The sequence below is a fragment of the Pezoporus occidentalis genome, unplaced genomic scaffold (assembly GCF_034315485.1).
Source record: "Pezoporus occidentalis ecotype Australia unplaced genomic scaffold, CSIRO_AGI_Poc_V1 ctg50, whole genome shotgun sequence".
NCBI classification, from domain to species: Eukaryota; Metazoa; Chordata; class Aves; order Psittaciformes; family Psittacidae; genus Pezoporus; species Pezoporus occidentalis.
In genome coordinates this window covers 3,188,977-3,207,123 of record NW_026915836.1, presented here as the reverse complement: position 1 = coordinate 3,207,123, position 18,147 = coordinate 3,188,977, and the positions used below count along the sequence as shown (strand labels likewise).

The window sequence follows — 18,147 nt, the reverse complement described above, 5'->3', positions numbered from 1 at the left end:
CTTACTTAAACATGTTATTTAACGTGTCCCACACAATTATATAGGGGAATATTACAGTCATCTGCATGTGTAAACTTTTCTCCTGTGTAAAATTGCCCAAGAAAGGTACTTGACTAGTAAGGAAAATGTGGTTTCCATATGGCGCAGTTGCAACGGGATAAACATCCTGTTAACGGTGTTCTGGCACTAAAGATTTGTTTGTTTTCTGTCAAAGACCAACTAGCAGCAAGAAAATAACTTTTAACGTGCACAGAAAAGAAAGTTCTTAGACGCTTAATGCATGATTAAGTTGTAGAACTCACCAACGCAGGACATCATGCAGGCCAGAGGAGGAAATGGGTGCTAGAGAAGAGGTTTCATGGCAGATGGCTCCATCAGCAGTTATTAAACACAGTAAGCAGGACTCAGCTTTGGCCTCAGGAAGGCCCTGCAGGACTGGCTGCCAGGTCTGCTGAAGGGGTTGAGCACCCTTAGACATCTTTCCTCTTAAAGAGTCAGCTACCAGCCACTGTCCAAGAGAGCAAGGAAGCCCTTGTGTCCTGCTGCCTGTCTCATCAGGGAACAGTGCCCCTGGAATACCTGGAGCAGTGTCTTGCCCACGTGATTTGGCAGAGTAAAACTATTGAGCACTGCATGTTTCAGGGATCAGCAGAAGCATTGGCCTTGCCCTCACTGTACAAGAGCAGCTTTCACTGAAGAATCCCAGCACTACTTCACCACTGACTTCCAGTTCACCCTCCAAAAGCAAAGCCCTGCTGTTGTAACATGTGAAATGCTCAGTGAGGACACACATAAAGGACAGGCAATGGAACCACAAAGGAACACACTGGCCAAAAATGGCCGAGAGCAATGGAACTGCAGTCCAAGATGATACTCTAAAAACTCTGACAAGATTTAAGCACTGCTACTTTTGAGCTGTGCACTACATGTTTCACAATCTCACAGCCCCAGCAGCCAGCGCTTCCCTTCCCCAAATCACAGTCCCTGCAAGCCAAGCCACACAGCCGCCTGTGCAGTGTCCTCCTCTTCTCCAACCTCACGTGGCATCTGTACATCACACAGCACCAGATTCTACAAGAAAACTTTTCTAGAAGGCTGAGAACGAGCCGAGGACAATTGCCTTTGGCATTTTGAACTTGAAACCTCTCTCTTGTTGCCACCAAACCTCATATGACTTGGACTATACATCAGCAGATTGACACCGCTGTAGAGGGGTGTGAGGTGCTGCTTTCATGCAGTGCTTCCCCTTCAGGCTCAGTTCTGGTATTTGCTCCTTCAACGCAATGCATCCTTTATTGCATGCAGGGGTGCCACCCCACCACTCTGGATGTAAAGTGTCCTTTCCCACAAAGACAAGCAGCAGAATTTAACCCTCGCCTCTCTCAGCGATGCCCAGGAGCTGGCACAGTAGGTATCACCCACACTGATGCTTCCGCTTTCTGAGCACATGGATCACAAACTGTAAGTGAGACTGACAACAACCAATGCAATCATGATCCCCCTGGTCTCCTGGGAGGAGAAGTCAGGTGTTGAGAATGCAGCATGATCAGTGGCTGCTGCATTTTCCCTGTGGATTTGTGTGCTGTATCCATGTATGACATTGCCCGTCATCATTTACTTTAGAGCGGCTTCTGGGCTACAGAGGCAGCAGATACTGGATCAAAACAATAATGTATTAGTTTGGAATGACCATCTCTCTTGAAGCACCAAGACTTACTCACTCTTTACCAAGTGATGATTTGCCATTTGCATTTGTCTGCTTACAAGAAAGTAATTAAAAATAAAGCTACTGAAATCATGCAAATATTATTTATTAATATTTGGAGTGAGGCAACTGTTTTAAATAAGTGGAACAGAAATGTCCTTCAGTATACTTTTATAAAGGATTTCATTAGCAATAGGTTGAATAAAACCTCACAGATGTGTCTCCTGCCAGCTGAAACTAGTTCAGGGAAAAGGTATTTCCAACAAGGCTGAGCATTTAGGGTCCCTATCATCTATATAGAAGGCTTGTGGGAACAAGCTTCATCGTCCCCCTCAGTTAATCCAGGACCTGAGGTGCCAAAGCAGGTCTGTGGAGGAGCTGGAACAAGTGGGACCTGAGCAGCTCATGTCCACCATCCTCACAGCTCAGCTGTCATCTCTCCCCATCCCTGATCAGACAATGTCAGGCATGAAATGCTCAGACCAAAATTAACTGAAGACTGGAGGCCAGCCACCTCAATACTATCATTGGTGAGAACTTAGAGAAAAGACAGGTTAAGTACAGGTAAAGAGTGCACAAAAAGGATTCCCAAGTCAGACTTACTCATCCATTCCAAGAGTCAGGGAGCATAGGCTGAATATGAACATGGGTGCCTTGGGAGAAGACCACTTGTGTCAAACTTCTTAAGGAGCGGCTCCATTCATTGACCGTGGATGCATCGCTGTGGGATTTTCAATGCAGACTTTCCTCCAAACGGATGAAACTGGTCACTGGTCTCTTGGAACCTGTCATGCTTTGATGTTAAACCCATGCAACACAACATACAGCAGCTCCAGGCTGTCCTTTTCTACTTATGGACTCCACTGTTTAAGGTCTGTGGGACAGAAACTAAACCGTACTGTTGCTTTAAGTCTCATGCGTTCATTCCTGCTATGACTAATAAAATTGGATGCAAAATGCATTTTCCTGTCACTCCCTAAAGGTTAGGAAATACTGCCCAAGCAATTTCAGTGTGATAAAACTACAACAGGTTCAAAGTCAGCAGGTTCAGTTTTTCCCCTACAAAAGTGTATCACATTTCAATCATAAAGCATCGGCACGCTGAGGTTTGGTTGCAAGCTGGGGTGGAAAGGGACCTCTGAAGACATGCACCAGCCCAATTCATTTACGGTATTAGCAGATCTAGTCAAGATAAAATCTAGCTGGAAAAAATACACTGAAGTCAGATGAAAGGGAAAGTTTAAAATTATCATTCTTTGACAATGAAGAGGAAAAAGTGAGTCACATTGGCCTCTATCTACCATAGCAGGCACGGCAGGAGGCAAGTGGAAATGGCTGTTTACGCCATGACCACTCACTTAGCTCATTAATAGGCACTGATTTAATATGGAAAGGATTTTTGGTGCCATTTTGTAATTAATATTTTTCCTAAGACACCTATGATGCATCTTTGCATAAAAACCATTTGCTTAATCTTCTTCCTTTCAATCACAGCTCTACATTCTCTTATGCAATAATTATCCTGTGCTCACTGTAGAAACAGAAGTAGACGTTTCAGCCAAGAGCAGCTGAATAATAAGACATAGGGATGGTTTCTTTTCCCTCCCTTCTCACATCCAGGTGGAGCAATGGGACTTGACAGCCCTGAGTTCAAACTTAATTCATCATTAGGAAATTATTCAGAAAGTTCTAACGAGATAACTAATTTAATACGCTTTGCTTCAAGGTTTATTCCTTGGCCTGTTTCCCAGATAGAAAGCATCCCTGTGTAATTATCATGTAGATGCTGCTGCAAAGACTTTAAATGGTTGCTGCTAATTTAACAAGATCTGTGTTGGCATTGGCAAAAGAATCAGAGGAAAACTGAAGTTGACTGAAAACCCAACTAAGCCCTAAAAGGAATACGGTCAAGATATTACAGCTGAATAACTCCTCACCATTTGCTGGTAGCTGGAAGCCTCCACCAATCCTCATCACCTCATTAGGCCTCTGTGGCAGAGTAGCAAATCAAGGTTTAAACACATTTAAGACACATTCTGGTATTGAGCCTTAACTTAAACTCCCACTGATTTTAGGCAGGGGCCAGTGTGTGGGCCCCTTCTAGTGCTGAAGTTGTCAGCTTAGGCCTTCAGACACTGACCAGGGGTTTGGAGGAGGGAATGCAATGGAAAAGCAATAATAGGACTAAAAGATTTAATTTAATCTGGGAAAGGGATACCAAGAAAGGTAATTTCACCATGAAAGAGTAACTGCCCTGAGAGGCTGCAACATCACCACCCTTGCAGACCTCTGAAGCTGGATGTGACACTGGGCAAGCCCCTCCCATTTAGTTAGCTGGGGTGTGAGCAGGGCAGAGAGGGAGCAGAGACCTTGAGGGCTCCTCTCCAGCCTGATCCATCCTCCAGCCATCCATCAGGACTGCCCACAGGAAACAGGAGTCAGTGCAGGGAGGGGAGCAACCTCAGTGCAGGAACTTGCCATCTCTTACACCAGAAGTAACTGTGGGAGACCCACCACGATCTGCTAAAGCTTTGGTTGGCTGGTTTGGTTTTAATTCTGTTTTATCCCTTTTAATATCTTTTAAAAGTGCAGTTACTGTCACTTCTAACTAACTGTACATAAAAGCCACGCACACACTGCAAGGTAATTCATAACGTGCTATACTCCTGTGAAATGAACAGTTTGGAGAAAGGCATATGCTCCAAGTCATACTAAGTAGCTAGCCAGTGCTGAGACAGAGGAGGAGAGGGCTGAGATACTCCTAGGACATTCTTCCTAGCTCTGTTACAGATTTCACTGTTGGCCTAGGGCAAGCCAGTTAAGGATCTGTGCCCTAGTTATGCAGTGGATGAGGTTTGTTTCCCTTTGCTTTTCTGGTTGTAAACTCCAGGCAAGGACCATTTCTCCTTTATGTTATTATACATAAATACATATCATCCTCTGAATCCTCACTGGAATCCTTGAACACTACCTAGATAAAATAGTAATAAATAGGAGGGAGAATCCAAAGTGACCCAGACAGAGAAGACAGATGATCTGTGCAATTCAATACAGTAAATACCCTAACAAAGTGAGGTTGGCCAACACCAAAAGACAGACTGCTCCCTGTGCTCAGAAACCACAAGAGAGTGATGGGGAAGACTCCAGCAGACTCTGAGCTAAAGCTCTCAAGGGTCACTGTTTGGAGATCTCAGATACGGAGGAAAGACCATAATGACGATTCAGAGTTCAAATGACTAGAAAGTAAAATGATGACGATGAAGACAGTAGCTTACACATAAAACTAAAGCAACTGGAGATGCCTAAGTTGAATGAGATTCCTTTTCTACAGGAGGTGAGCCTCAAGGCAGTGTAATCCGTAAGAAGGTGCTCCGTTTGAGGTTTTTTTTCAGCAGCACTGAGTTGAAATTCCTCTGCTGTTTAACCCACAGCCCACCACAGTTACCAGAAAGACCCATCCACTGACCTCAGTCTGCTCCAGGTCACTGCCCTTCACCCTGCAGTGCTTCAGCTCTTCTGAACCCCTTCAAGGACTGCAGACAGTAGCAAAGGCCTCATTTAAAAGATCCAATATTGCTTTTTTTTTTCAAGGCCTAATCTAAAACCTTAATTCCTGTGGAATTTGAACAGTTTAGCACCCAAACACTCTGCCCTCACAATGTCCTGTGTTTGAGCCCTCTGTAACGTGCACTGCTGTGAGTGCAGCGGCTCAGGGCTCCATGCTCCAGGACTGTGTTCCCACAGCTTCCACTCAAACAGAACTGTAGCTGTAGCAGGTCTTGTTCATACCATGGACACCGCATATCTGGGTCCAGAATGTTCTTACATGAGAAAAAACCCACCTCCAAATAACTGCTCATTTCAGAAGCCGTGCAGCAAAATAAAAGCCAGCAAACTACCTTTACAAAGGATTGCTTTCCTTAGGGACATGTTACAATGCAGACCAGTTATGCGAATGTGGTTCAGTTTGAAGGTCACTGTAAGTTTTACAAGTTATTAAAGTAATTCACAAGTTATTCCAAGAAAAATAAATTATATCTTGTATAAAATAATCCATGGGAGATGCTAGTAAAGAACAAGCATTCCTTACTTTCAAGACAACCTTAAGAAGTGCAATACATGCACACAGCGTTGTCAAGGCAGTTCCTCTTGTTCGTCAGTAAGGTTCAGTCAGATCCACAAAGCAGGGTCTGGGATGTTTGGAAAGGTTAAATAAGTCTGGAGTTCTGCAGGAACTGGATGAGCACTTGGTAGACAAACTTGTACTGGGCTATGGTCTGGATCATGAACATCCTCTGCTCCCGCAGGTGTCTCAGCATCATGGGAACATCCACCTTCTGCAAAGCAAAGGAGAGAAAAAGGCATAAGAACGTAGGTTCATTAAATCAGTCATTGTCTCCAGTATCAGCTACCTGACAGAGAACTGCACCGTGTTTATATCATGTAATGAGTTATAACCAACTACAACTTTGTTACCAACTTCCGTGTCAAGGAGTATATACAGAACTGCACATCCAATGCTTTCCCCACTGAAGCTTACAGAAACTTCTGGACTGATGTAAATGGGCAGATGACCAAAGACTTGTCTTCCAGCTGTGTACCACTGATTACCCATCAGCAGATCATCAGTTCAACACCTCATAAACGACTGCTGCTCTATGGAATTTTTTTCTGCTTCAGCATATTGTCAACTCGAGAAAATAATATATTGTGTTATCTAAGGTTAAAGGCTAGATGTAGCAGGAAGGTCTAGTCTAGAACTTAAAGATTAAATAGCTCAGTTCAGACTCTACCACTGAGGGCATCAACAGGCCCCATGGCCACTGGCATCCTGTGCTCTGATCCATGGTGAAACTTACTCATAGAAGGAGGATCTGACAGTTTTTCAAATGAGAAGCAGGCATCAGAATCATAAGAACAAAGGTTCCCTATGCAGGCAAATGCACTGATCCTTCACTAAAAGACAAGGGGACTCACTGTCACCAGAAGATCCAGAAACTGACACCTCCCACAGCCAAGTCTGTGCCAGTACATAGAAGAAAGCAATCTGTCAAGTGAAACCCAGTATCTACAATATACGTCCTGCAGGCCAGCGCTAGTCTGTTCCATCTACTGAACATCCACTAGCAGCTGGACACATTAAGGTGTTCTCCATGAAGGTCTCTTCCAGCTGTTTCATCCAAAGGAAGTTCACTCACATGCCCTGAAAATGCTCTGCAACAGGAACTAAATCACAGTAAATGGGGATGGATCAGGAGACCCATGGTAAAGGGACATCTCTAACCCCACTGAGCACCCTGGGGCACCAGTGTCATGTAGCAGTGTCTGAAACAGAGGCCCATGAGGTAAAGCGCTAGAAAACACTGCAAATTTCATTAGGTGTTACCATCATATCACCAGCATTTTGGGAGCAAAAACCCCTATGATGCTGTTGTGCTTTATCCGTTACAACAGGTACATGAGGAGCTGTTCAGAAGCCATGGAGCCACGCAGCTGAGCCTCCCAGGCTCAAAGAGCGTGGAGGATGACCCAACATAAGGGATGCAGATTTTCTATGGCAGCAGTGAATGCAAGCACTAAGATACACACCATTTTTGAGGAAACTCTTTAGCAGTTCATGATATAAAACTGAAGGCCAGTTACTCTACCAGGTAACACGAAGTGCACTTTGTAATGCCAGTTTGCCATTCCAGAAACACAGAAAGGAACTTAGCAGGTCTTTTGATTTGGCTAAGAAATGTTACAAGCACAGTACCTGGACAAAGACAGAAACAAAGATTGCTGCTAATCCTTGGAGGTGCAATGAGCATGGGGGCTGCTTCCATGCATGCTGCAAGTTTTCTGGCAAGGTGAGGCATATCCATTTCTGTCCATATATATAAAACTCAATCTGCTTTCCACATAAACAAGCCTTAACTCAGAGGCTATCACTTTCTGAAAACAAGGCTAAATACTCTGCCGCATATCTCAACAAGCTGTTATAAAAGAGCATCTCTAGAGAGTCAACAAGCATAAAGATTTGTGATGAGTAACGTCATGTTCTTTTCAAACAGGAGCAAAGCAAGACAAGCTCTTTCCAGCTCACTCAGAGAAAGCCTCCCTGTGGTCTCAGATGCTTATGGAAGCCACACAGTCCTCCCACAGCAGAGTCATATGGAACCTGATCTCAACTGAGCCACTGCAACAGAACGGCAGGCCAGCTTCGACCTGCATATCCCTTTCCACTCTCAGCAGCTCAGTGCTTGACAGCTCCTCGGTTGTCAGTGAGCACACAGCTATCCCTGCACCTCCCCAGAATGATGTGGCTTTGGCTTATCTCAGGAATGAAACTCCATCCTGCCTATTTGACCTCTGTTTGTAGGCAGCTTTATTCCAGGTGAGCCAAATCTTCACACTCACCTTCACCACAACGTACATGTCAAAAAGAGGTGGCATTTGCAAAAAGAACAAGCAAAAACGCTACTCATTTCTGGCTCCCAAACTAAGGGATCTCTCCTGTGAAAATCCACTGCAGCTGCAATCATGAGTTAATGTCCCAGTGCCAGGCCCAAACCAGAACTGGGTAGAGCAGGATCTCAATTACTTTCTTGTTCAACATGTCTACCGCAGTAAGGATGTAATGATGTGACGTATTACTTACTATACAGCAAGTTACTGAAACTCTATCCCTGCAGCTTTAGACTCAACCAGCAACTCCATAGAAGCCACAGTGACTGAAGGTGTATAGAATTTGATTAAACATGGCTTTTTACCTAAACCTGAAACCTCTGACTCAAAGAGGTCCAGCAGTGCTGCAGGCTTTCCAAGACGGTCTGTATAAAGTTTTCCAACCTCTGTCCCCTTTCTGCCTTCACCACTAATACGTTAACATTAGCACATCTACTTTCTAGGACGTTTCTGAGGAAATCAGCCAATTCATAAGACTAAAGCATCTGAAGTAGTAAGTCATTCTATTTGAGAAAAAAACCTATTCATTCTACTTCAGAATAAACTGCTGCCTGGAAAGGAACCCTCTCCATGCACAATGCAGTACCTGTCACAAGCTGAAAACATACTGTTAATCTATTCTTTTAATTAGGTTTTAATAAGAAAAAATATTAACTTAGCACAATCTGGAGCAAAAAAGCCCTTAAGGAAAATCATCTTTAATATTAATGATGATTTTGACTATTAATCAAGACAAAAGAATGCTTTAATTAAGGGACATCAGAGAAATCCCTTATTGAGCACTAGCATCAGCTCCTAGTGAAGTTGATGAGAATCCTTCTGAATGTCAAGGCTCACCTCCATGCTCAGATGTTGCAGCACTGCCTTTATCTTCACTTAGTGCTCAACTACTCTTTGCCAAATAGGTGACTACCATAAACCACAGACAAACCAAGGCGCCCAGAAGATGTTACACAACTGTTGGGGTTTGCTCCTGGGCACGCAATCAGGTTGCTGTAAGGCAGATGCAGCTACACTGGTGCTCACAAGCGATTCAGGTATGGCTCTTGCAGCTATCCAGATTTCCTCTGGCATGCAGAAATGGCATGGCTGCTATGTGAATAACACAAGCAGTCACTTCCAGGTGCCAGTGCGTAAGGGAAGAAGTCAAGCATGCTCAAGAGTCAGACCCGTTGCCCCATATAGGAGCAGTTCCTTGAGCAGCAGCCAGCACAGGAAGGGTGCAGGATTCCCAAAGCGCATACCTATGGGTCCCTTCTGTCCAGGTCAGCTCCACCTTCCCCTTTCCTCCCCCACCCCCAAATAAGATGTTGAGGAAAACAAGTGTAAATTGCATCATAGATCTAGGACAGCTTCATCTCTAGTGAGGCCCAAGCAGAGCTGGAGGTGGTTCACGGCTGACCTGAGCACAGGATCTCTACAAGATCTTGTAACTACAGAAGGATGAGCTGCTGGAGGCAAGGGGATAACACAGTAGAAAGCAAAAAAATAAAGTCTTGCATAACTTTTTCCATGCACAGGAAGGCTCAAACCTGTAACTCCTCTGTGGTAACACTGAGAGCAGGCAAGCATTGCAGGTGCATGTATCCAGTCCTCCCTGAATTTCAAGCAACTCCTCCAATGGATGATTAATGGGAGGGGCAGACGATATGTGTCTGTTACTCTTGCTGCATTGTTATCTCTACAAGAGGCTCTGGTCTTTGAGCAGTTTCTTTGGCAATAGAAATCCCCAGTTTCAATAGCTGTCACACTGAAAATGGGGGCACGTTGTCATTCAAGGTGTGATGCTCTTCCTGGACAGTTCCCCAATGACACACGACACTGATGTAAAGCAAGTTGCTACACATGGCTATTCTGCTGGTGCTCTTAACTCCAGACTGCATTACTAGCCTTGTAATAGTGACTGCAGTGCCTAAAACCCTATTCCCCAACGTACACACTTGTTCCTTAAAACACAGTTAAGTTTCATTCCAGATGAGATTAGAGGCAATACAAGAGAGGAAGGAGTCCAAGGAGTTGGTTTAGAGAGCAAAAAAACGAGTTAAAAGAGCAAGGAAGCTGATGTTACTCTCTAGCCTCTCTCAGGTAGTCTTTGTAATAAGCTATCTCTAGGCTGTTCATTAAATACTGGTAGGAATTAGACTTGATTCTTAGAGAAGAAAGCCCTGATTTTGAATGGATCAAAATAACACTAATAACAAAACACACAACATCAACTTAAAACTACAAGTAAGCTGCCATGGGAAACCTTTGCCTGTTGCATTTAAGGCCCTGGTCTCTCAGAGGCAGTAGAAAGCAAGCACTTCAATGCCTTTTAACCTCACAAATGTAGCTGGCTAGCCAAGGAAGGAGCTCGTGGTTGCAGAAAGCAGCTGGCTCACCTCATTGTGCTCCAAGCAGCCGACCATCAGCTCGGTGAGGATGACCACACCGGTCCTGCCCACCCCAGCGCTGCAGTGCACCACGATGGGCGGGTTGCAGGGGTTGCTGCTGTCCAGCACGCTGTTGGTGTGGCGCCGCACCGACTGGATCTCCTCCAGGTAAGCTGCAAAGAGAAAATGCAGGCGGGGTTGCAGGCAGCTATATGTCTACATGTAAAAATGGGGAGGAAAACACAACGTGGAGAAGTCATTCTCTGCCCAAGTGGCAATAACTGACGGTTTTTACAACATCCTGATTATTCTGGCCAGGATGCAGTGAGCAGCACTGGATGCAGCAAATACCAGCTGGGTGTTAGTGATTACTTGGGAGTCTGCTCCTTTAAATTAAATAGTCCTTTTAAAATATTTAATTCTGGTCCCCCCCGCAAATCTCCAAGTCCCCAAAGCAGATGATTCTAGACATTACTTACAGCAATCCCCGCCATTAAACAGGCTGGGATCAAAACAACAGCTAAGTCCCACTGAAACTACTGCCTGTCAATGGAAAGAGAGCATCCATCTGCCCCGATTCTCCCACCCTCCATCCTCCCTTCTAGAGTGAGACAGAATCTCACCCACCTCTCTGCTCTGGGTTTGTTTCTCAACAGTTCCCAGCCCTTCTGGGAGTTCATTGTCTGCTTCCCCTGAAGCCATTTCTAGAAAGTGCATGACTCAAGAACAGTTATCTTGTTTACGGTGTGTTTATCTAACCAAGTGACACAACTACCCTGACCTCTAAGCATCATTCCAGCATAGCCTAGATGCATGACAAAGATGATGGACCTCACCCAGAAACGTAGATCCAGATGCATAACTCTTAGACACCTCACTTCCCACCACCAGCCAGAGTGGGAAGTGAGGTGCAAGCCGAACTTTCCTGCCCTGACTCCTGGTATCACGGCACTGCAGCCTGGGCAGTCCTTTTGACACAGGCAGCTGTAGCTAAGGCCTACTAACATCAGAAAGGCTGTGTTTCAGTGCAAGCACTGAAATGGGACTGTACATGGTGGCAAACAATGGGACGGAGGAAATGAGGATAGTCAGGTTCCAATTACTGTCACACCCAACCACAGCTACAGGGGTTGGCAGGAGAAATAAAGCGTGAAACAAAACTAAGAACTGGACAATAGCTTTGCCTTAAAGCCAGATCCTGTGGCACTCCTTTGCCAAAACTGAAATGTCATTTTTATTTTCTGCCTTGGTGACAGAACTGGGAAAAGAAGGATGTTATTGACATCAAGCTTATTCCATGTAAAAGGAAGTGCACCACTGAAGGAGTGTAGCTGTGTCAAGACTGAAGTGGAACTAATGCACCTTCCTGAGGGAGGACTAAGCTGCCTGCAGTTGCAGAGCTGTCAGGAACTAAGAGGGGCAAGCATCAACAACACATCAGTACACCGTGTGCTGACTCCTTTAGTGGTAACTTAAGGGTCTCTACATTCCACTCTACTGCAGAGGCAGAGGTGTGGCTTTAGTTAAGTAATGACTGAACTCCTATTACTTAACAGGGTAGTGTTTATTCCTTGGGAAGAAGTAGGAAGCATTATTAACTCAACAGAGATGAATATAATGTCTGTCTTCTCAGAAGTGCATATACCAGGACCATATCTAATTGGGAAGGCTCTTAGCATTGCTCGGGTACCTGTAGTTGGAAGAGTGGCAATGAGGTCAGATTTGCTGCATATGTGATGGAGCCCTCTGCTCTTTTGCAACATGTCTGATGCCTCTGCACAACTAAATGCTGGCTGACAGCAATAACAGCCTCCTATGGAACTGGAGGAGTTGTGCCATATTTCACTAACAAGCGAACCTCTCTAATCACATTTCTGTGCAGCCTAGTATCTCCTACACTCATTAGGGAGTTAGGAAGTGATAACTTACACCAACAGATCAGCTAACAGAGGTATTTATGTAAAACTTCCTGAGTCTTTAGCACTGCTGCTGCCTGAGTTTTTCTCATCTCATGTCAGGCCTTTCAGGGCCAAAATCCTCAATCACCTTAGCTCCTACCTCTTGAATCCTGCTTTGTTCTCCAAATCACAGCAAAGTACAACCTTTATATGCTCCGCAATAACCATTTAATACCAATCCCAGCTGTAACTAGGTGCAGAGAACTGAACCCAGTGTGAGCAACCTTTGATGTATGTTACCGTGCAAGTTAAAGAAATCTTACATAAAAAGCCCTGGACTTCTTCTGGACACCCATGGTCTGGCCAGTCAGTGTACTGCAAATGCCACACTGTCCTCTCTTGTCCAGAGAGAAGATGCTTGACTTTCAGACCGGTAGTCGCATAGCAGCCAGAATCCGTGCGGAACTTGGTTGTCACCTTGAACTTCCCGTAAGTGGCTGAGCTGTGCTTAGAGCCCAGTTTGGGCCAATAACGATGACTCTTACTTCTTCCTCCCTCCTTAAGAACAAAAGGAAACCCAAACAAACAGAAAAAAGCCATTAGTTCCTGCAACTAAGATTCTTTACAGAGGGCATAAAACTCTGCAGGCAAGGCAAGTATTGTTATTTCAAATTGCAGGGAGAGCAAGGAACATCCTACAAAGTAAAGAAAATATGCATTGAAACATCAAACTCTCAGCCATATATTTCTAAGTGTAAAAACGCATGAAGAGCTAACTCTTGTCTTGTGGTGAAAGCCAGCTACTGCTTACACCTTGGTAGATGCTCTCCTCCTGGAGAAGCTTCTCCTTTAAATGGAAGGAGATTCTCTTCAGCAGCTTCTAAGTACCTGTTGCTGATCAGCCTTGGGAACTGGACAGTGACTTGTGCTATGGCACTCCCTGTGTCTGCTAACAGCACCCCTGCACAGAGCTGAAGGCAGCATTAGTTAGCACCATGTGCCAGTTGTTCTAACGCAGCACATAGTTCTTGGATTACAATGGAAATAACTGGTTTGCTTGGCATAAGAATAAAAAAGATTTCTTCTTTTGTTTTTAAACATGAACTTCTACAGAAACAACAGCTCCTGGTCTCTCTGCAGCTGATAGGAGTGATGGCATGCAGCACTGACCTTGGGCAGGGGGGAAGTCTGTGTCATTTTAACCAGGAGCAGTTCAGTGCTCTCAGTGGAAACATCTTTGTTTGGCTTGGCCAAGCTGGAGTGAAGCAGGGAGAAGGGGGAGTGCTGCTTGTTTCGCTTTAGAACTTGCCAAACTCAGTATCAGAAAGTTACCATGTCTGGTATTATAGCAGGCATATGTTCAAACAGAGCAAGCGGAAAAAGGATTGTTGATAGAAAGAAGAGGTTCCTGGAGTGGGAAGTGATGATAACAGGAGATCTGCTCTCATCAGAAAGAGCCATGCTCTGTGATTTTACGTACCTCCTCAGCTGTGACCATGGCTATAACATTCACCCCCTGTTCCCACACCATCTGCCAGAAGTCATGGCATGTGTGTGGCAGAGGCCCCTGGGTAGCAATGTAGTGCCATTCCTCTCCACCTACAGTAACCTGGGGAGGAAAGGAACGGAAAATACAGTCAGTGCCCAAGTTCTCAGCAGTGCCTGTCCCATTCCCCTCAAAATTCTGAACAAGAATCACCCTTTGATAAGAGCAAATCGGACAAAACACAATCTTTGGTGTTTCCAAGTTCTTTCTTGAAGCCCATAAACATAAAGCGTTGACCGAAATGCCAATGCATCTGGATCACACAGATGAAAAAAGGTTGGGGCTGTTTTGCTGAGGCTCTGTTTCTGATATGGCTTAAAGACAAATAAGCAGCTGACTGAGCTCTTGGGCTGGGTGACAGAGCCACGATGAGAGAAAAACTGAGCAGCAGCAGAAGTGTCGCTGTGCATTAAAAAGGCAACCGCATTGCTGCAAACGAACACGACAGTGGTGTAGAGAGCCTCAGTGCAAATGTCATTTTCCACAATGAAAGCTAAAGAACTCTGCTCTTTAGGATCTCCCTCAAGTCTTTTCCACTCAGGCAAAAAATAACTTCTTAAACAGACTCTCATTACACTGAGCACTGCTGAAGATGTGGCCAAGCTGTCCCTAGGGGATGCAGTTATGCCCACACACTGTACATAACGCAAAGCTCGGACGGGCCTCTTGCCAGCTATTAATGAGATCAAGACAGGCTTCATTTCAAGTTAACTCTTCCTTGCTCATCTTGGGTTTTTCAGCTCAGAAGCTGCAAACTACTATGAAGTAAATCCAGCATCTTAAACGGCTTTCATATCATAGAATCATAGAATGGTTTGGGTTGGAAAGGACCTTAAGCTCATCCAGTTCCAACCCCCCTGCCATGGGCACAGACACCCCACACTAGACCATATCACCCAAGGCTCTGTCCAACCTGGCCTTGAACACTGCCAGGGATGGAGTGCTTATTATTTCTTTGGCCAAATTTAACACGATCCAAAGCTGTAGTCATACAAATCTATTTCCCAACACGTAACTGGATTACCAACCACATCTTATAGAAACATTTGCATGACAACAAGTAAAGACATTATCTGTAAAGCATGAACATAGAGATTTACACACTGTCAATTAGGTAGTGCCCTGAGCATTCCCTTGGAGTTAACCAGTGTAGAACACTGCTTCATTTACCTGACTGAGGCAGATCTTCATCTAACTATGAAGTTTAAAAATACACCACCAGCAAAATGACTTGTTTATTAAAAAAATACAATTTTATGGGGGCTTATTTGCTATATATCAGGAAAGGTTCATTAAAAAAGGTTTTTTTTTCCCCAACATTTTAGGTAAAAAGCCAAACCAATTTGAGAGCTACCAGCTCTCAGCTGGAAATATGCTTACCAGCAACAAGGAAAACCGAACAAAGACGGCAAGGTAAAACATTTTCCCTTCTCAGGCTAAGAGCTCCTAATTCTCCACATTAGCCCAAACTCACTGCTCACAACAAAGATATAAATATATATTGTATATAGAAAATATATATAACATACATATTATATACAATATTTTATATATATATGGGATTTATATATATAAATCCCAGAGATGATGATTTACAACAGGAATACTGACACATCCACAAATACAAAGGTGCTGGCGGACAATGCCACAAGGAGCGTTCTGTTTAACCACATACTGCGTTTGAGGTACAGGTCTTTGAACCCATCTGCAGAAACAGAATGGACTTCTCTGTTATTTAAACAGCTGCTCATTAAGCTGAGACACTTGGGGTTTTACACCTGTAACTAGCATTTTGTATGATAACACATTTTTCTCTGTATTGAAAACCATTTTCAACTCTGTGTATCAGCTCATTTATTTCTTCCTTCCTATGCAGCATTCTTCTCTTTGAGTGATGGTTAAAATCTGCGAGACCAGTGCAGGCAGACTCAAGTTCTTCTCCTAGGTGGGAATGAATAGAAGCTGCACAGCTCTAACCAGCATCCTGCATCTGAACTGCTTTTGTGCTTGCATGCTCATGTGCAGTACTGCTGGGACAGTATCACTGAGCTCTCCAAGTTAATACTGACCTGACCAGTCAAACCAAGTGGTATTGAGAACTTTTTTGCTTGATCCATAAATTTAATCACACTTTTTCTCTCTGGTATAGACCATCTTCGTACCTTAACAGCGAAGCTCAGTGGCAAATAAGCAGGATTACACGCTATTTCTGAGCAGTGGGAGCTGGAATCCTCCAGGCATGGATCTTATCAGGATGATATAGGAGTCTTTGTCTACTGACTTCTGGTCTAAATATGCAGCCTTCTGGCACATGATACGAAAGGACCATAAACAGTCTGGAGGGAATGGGATGTCTGGAATGTTTACTGCATTCTAATGCCCTAAGTGCAGGACTTTAAAAACTGACTCTTGGGCTGCAAACACACACGTACTGTGCTACTAAGGTAAAGCTTGCAGATGCAATTTTACCTTCTAAGCAAAAGCACATCTGCTTGGCTTCCCCATGCAGGGAGAGGAAAATACTGGCCAGGACTCTTGTCATGTGCATGTTCCTGGGTGCTCTGTGAATGCGAGATGTGTCCAATGCTAACACACAAGGAAAATGTGGACTCAAAACCAGCCAAGGAAAATACTTTTCTGGCTACTGCTGTTTTGTGAGCATTTTTGTTAGGAAGCTCTTTTTTTTGTTGGCATCCTACAAAGGAGATGAAAAATTTTGGGCTCAGAAATGCATCACAGCAATGTCTGATTCTGCAAAACCTCAGCATCTATCTAGGCTGTTCAAGGCCAGATTGCACAGACATAGTCTGGTGCGAGGCATCCCTGCCCATGGCAGGGGGCTGGAACTGGATGATCTTAAGGTCCTTTCCAACCCAAACCAGTCTGGGATTCTATGAACAGGAATTAACACTGTAAATCACAACCAAGGAGGCCAGCAAGTCTCTTTAAGTTCTTACTCCAGGAAAATACTATTTTAACAGAGGTTTTATTTATTATTTTTGAGTTATTTTATTTTAATTTGGATTTTGCCAATGAGAAAAAGTAGACAGCCCTTCTCTGACAAGAGAATCTGTCACCTGAGGGACAGGAGTAAAAGCCAACAAAAAGAACTTTGCAATTAGTACTGGAAGCCTAAAGAAAACCAAGCAGCTACAGCCACTGCAGGATACTTCACTGGTACAACCTGCCATGTTTGTAAGTCCCAGACCATTTCTTAAATTATTTCTACATTGAATTAAGAAGAAATCTGAAGTTTCTTGATAAAAAGTTATTTTGAGCAGAAATTCAATGCAGTATCCAACCAGAGATAAACTAAGGTGTAAGGTGTTCTCTTTATCAATGCTCCTTCTATCAATGCATACTTAAAAAATCTTCTAGAATCACTAAACTCATCATTAAAGGAAGAAATACATTATTCTTACATGTAATTGCAGTATCTATGTGAATGTGTTACTCCTAACTACATGCTTTTGCTTTGGGCATGGAACTGCATACATGGAGCTCCACCCCTGTGTTCTAAAAATCATATCCTATATACTACTAGATGGAAAAAAATACTTCAGCCAAACCTCTTGCAGTATTTCTGGCAGGCTGCACCAGTCAGTCACAGTGACTCATTCCATAGTGGTTGTTGCAGTGCCCCAGTGGCTTGCAAGGCTATTGGGACGGATCAATCAGAACACACACTGACTGCACATCCTTTCAGGTGCACGGTCATCACAACCACGTCACATTGCAGGCAGTGGTCCACTCTAACCCATATTCATGAGGTTTAAGAAACACAGCATCTCTTTCTACATTAACCAATGGAGATATTCCCCAACCAGCTGGCAGAGGTGGGCATCAAAAAAGTAAAAATGCCTCTCTGAAATGAATTCCCAGCCCCTAGCAATTAAATCAACTCATGCATGCCACGGGCACAGGGTGCCCAGAGAACCTGTGGCTGCCCCATCCCTGGCAGTGTTCAAGAGCAAGTCTGTATGGGGCTTGGAGCAACCTGCTCTAGTGGAAGGTGTCCCTGCCCATGGCAGGGGGTTGGAACTGTATGAGCTTTAAGGTCCTTTCCAATCCAAACCATTCTATGACTCTATGTTAGTTGACAGAAGACTTCAGAGATGCTGACACAAAGGTACAACAATGTGTTCTAAGTTACATTTTCAGAAGCTCTAGAGCTACAGA

General features: G+C 44.1%; 1 protein-coding gene and 1 long non-coding RNA gene across 6 annotated transcripts in view; one reads left to right on the top strand and one right to left on the bottom strand.

Moving 5' to 3' along the window:
- Positions 1 to 18,147, top strand: part of LOC134173264 (uncharacterized) — a 44,260-nt gene that overhangs the window by 1,330 nt on the left and 24,783 nt on the right. Inside the window, exons 2-3 of one of the 3 annotated variants that reach the window (XR_009968198.1) lie at positions 7,160 to 7,554; positions 7,759 to 8,469. This is a non-coding gene — a long non-coding RNA (uncharacterized LOC134173264). Of the gene's footprint in view, positions 1 to 7,159; positions 8,470 to 18,147 lie in introns of those variants that run through there. The other 2 variants (XR_009968199.1, XR_009968197.1) reach the window with 2 other exon arrangements.
- PTPN14 (protein tyrosine phosphatase non-receptor type 14) overlaps positions 4,480 to 18,147 on the bottom strand; it is a 122,281-nt gene continuing 108,613 nt past the window's right edge. For all 3 annotated transcript variants that reach the window (XM_062637061.1, XM_062637060.1, XM_062637063.1), the window contains exons 16-19: positions 13,903 to 14,031; positions 12,746 to 12,980; positions 10,534 to 10,697; positions 4,480 to 6,042 (exon numbers count right to left, since the gene is read on the bottom strand). In XM_062637061.1, the coding sequence (XP_062493045.1) occupies positions 5,914 to 6,042; positions 10,534 to 10,697; positions 12,746 to 12,980; positions 13,903 to 14,031 (657 nt within the window). In that variant the 3' untranslated portion in view covers positions 4,480 to 5,913. The remainder of the gene's footprint in view (positions 6,043 to 10,533; positions 10,698 to 12,745; positions 12,981 to 13,902; positions 14,032 to 18,147) is intronic.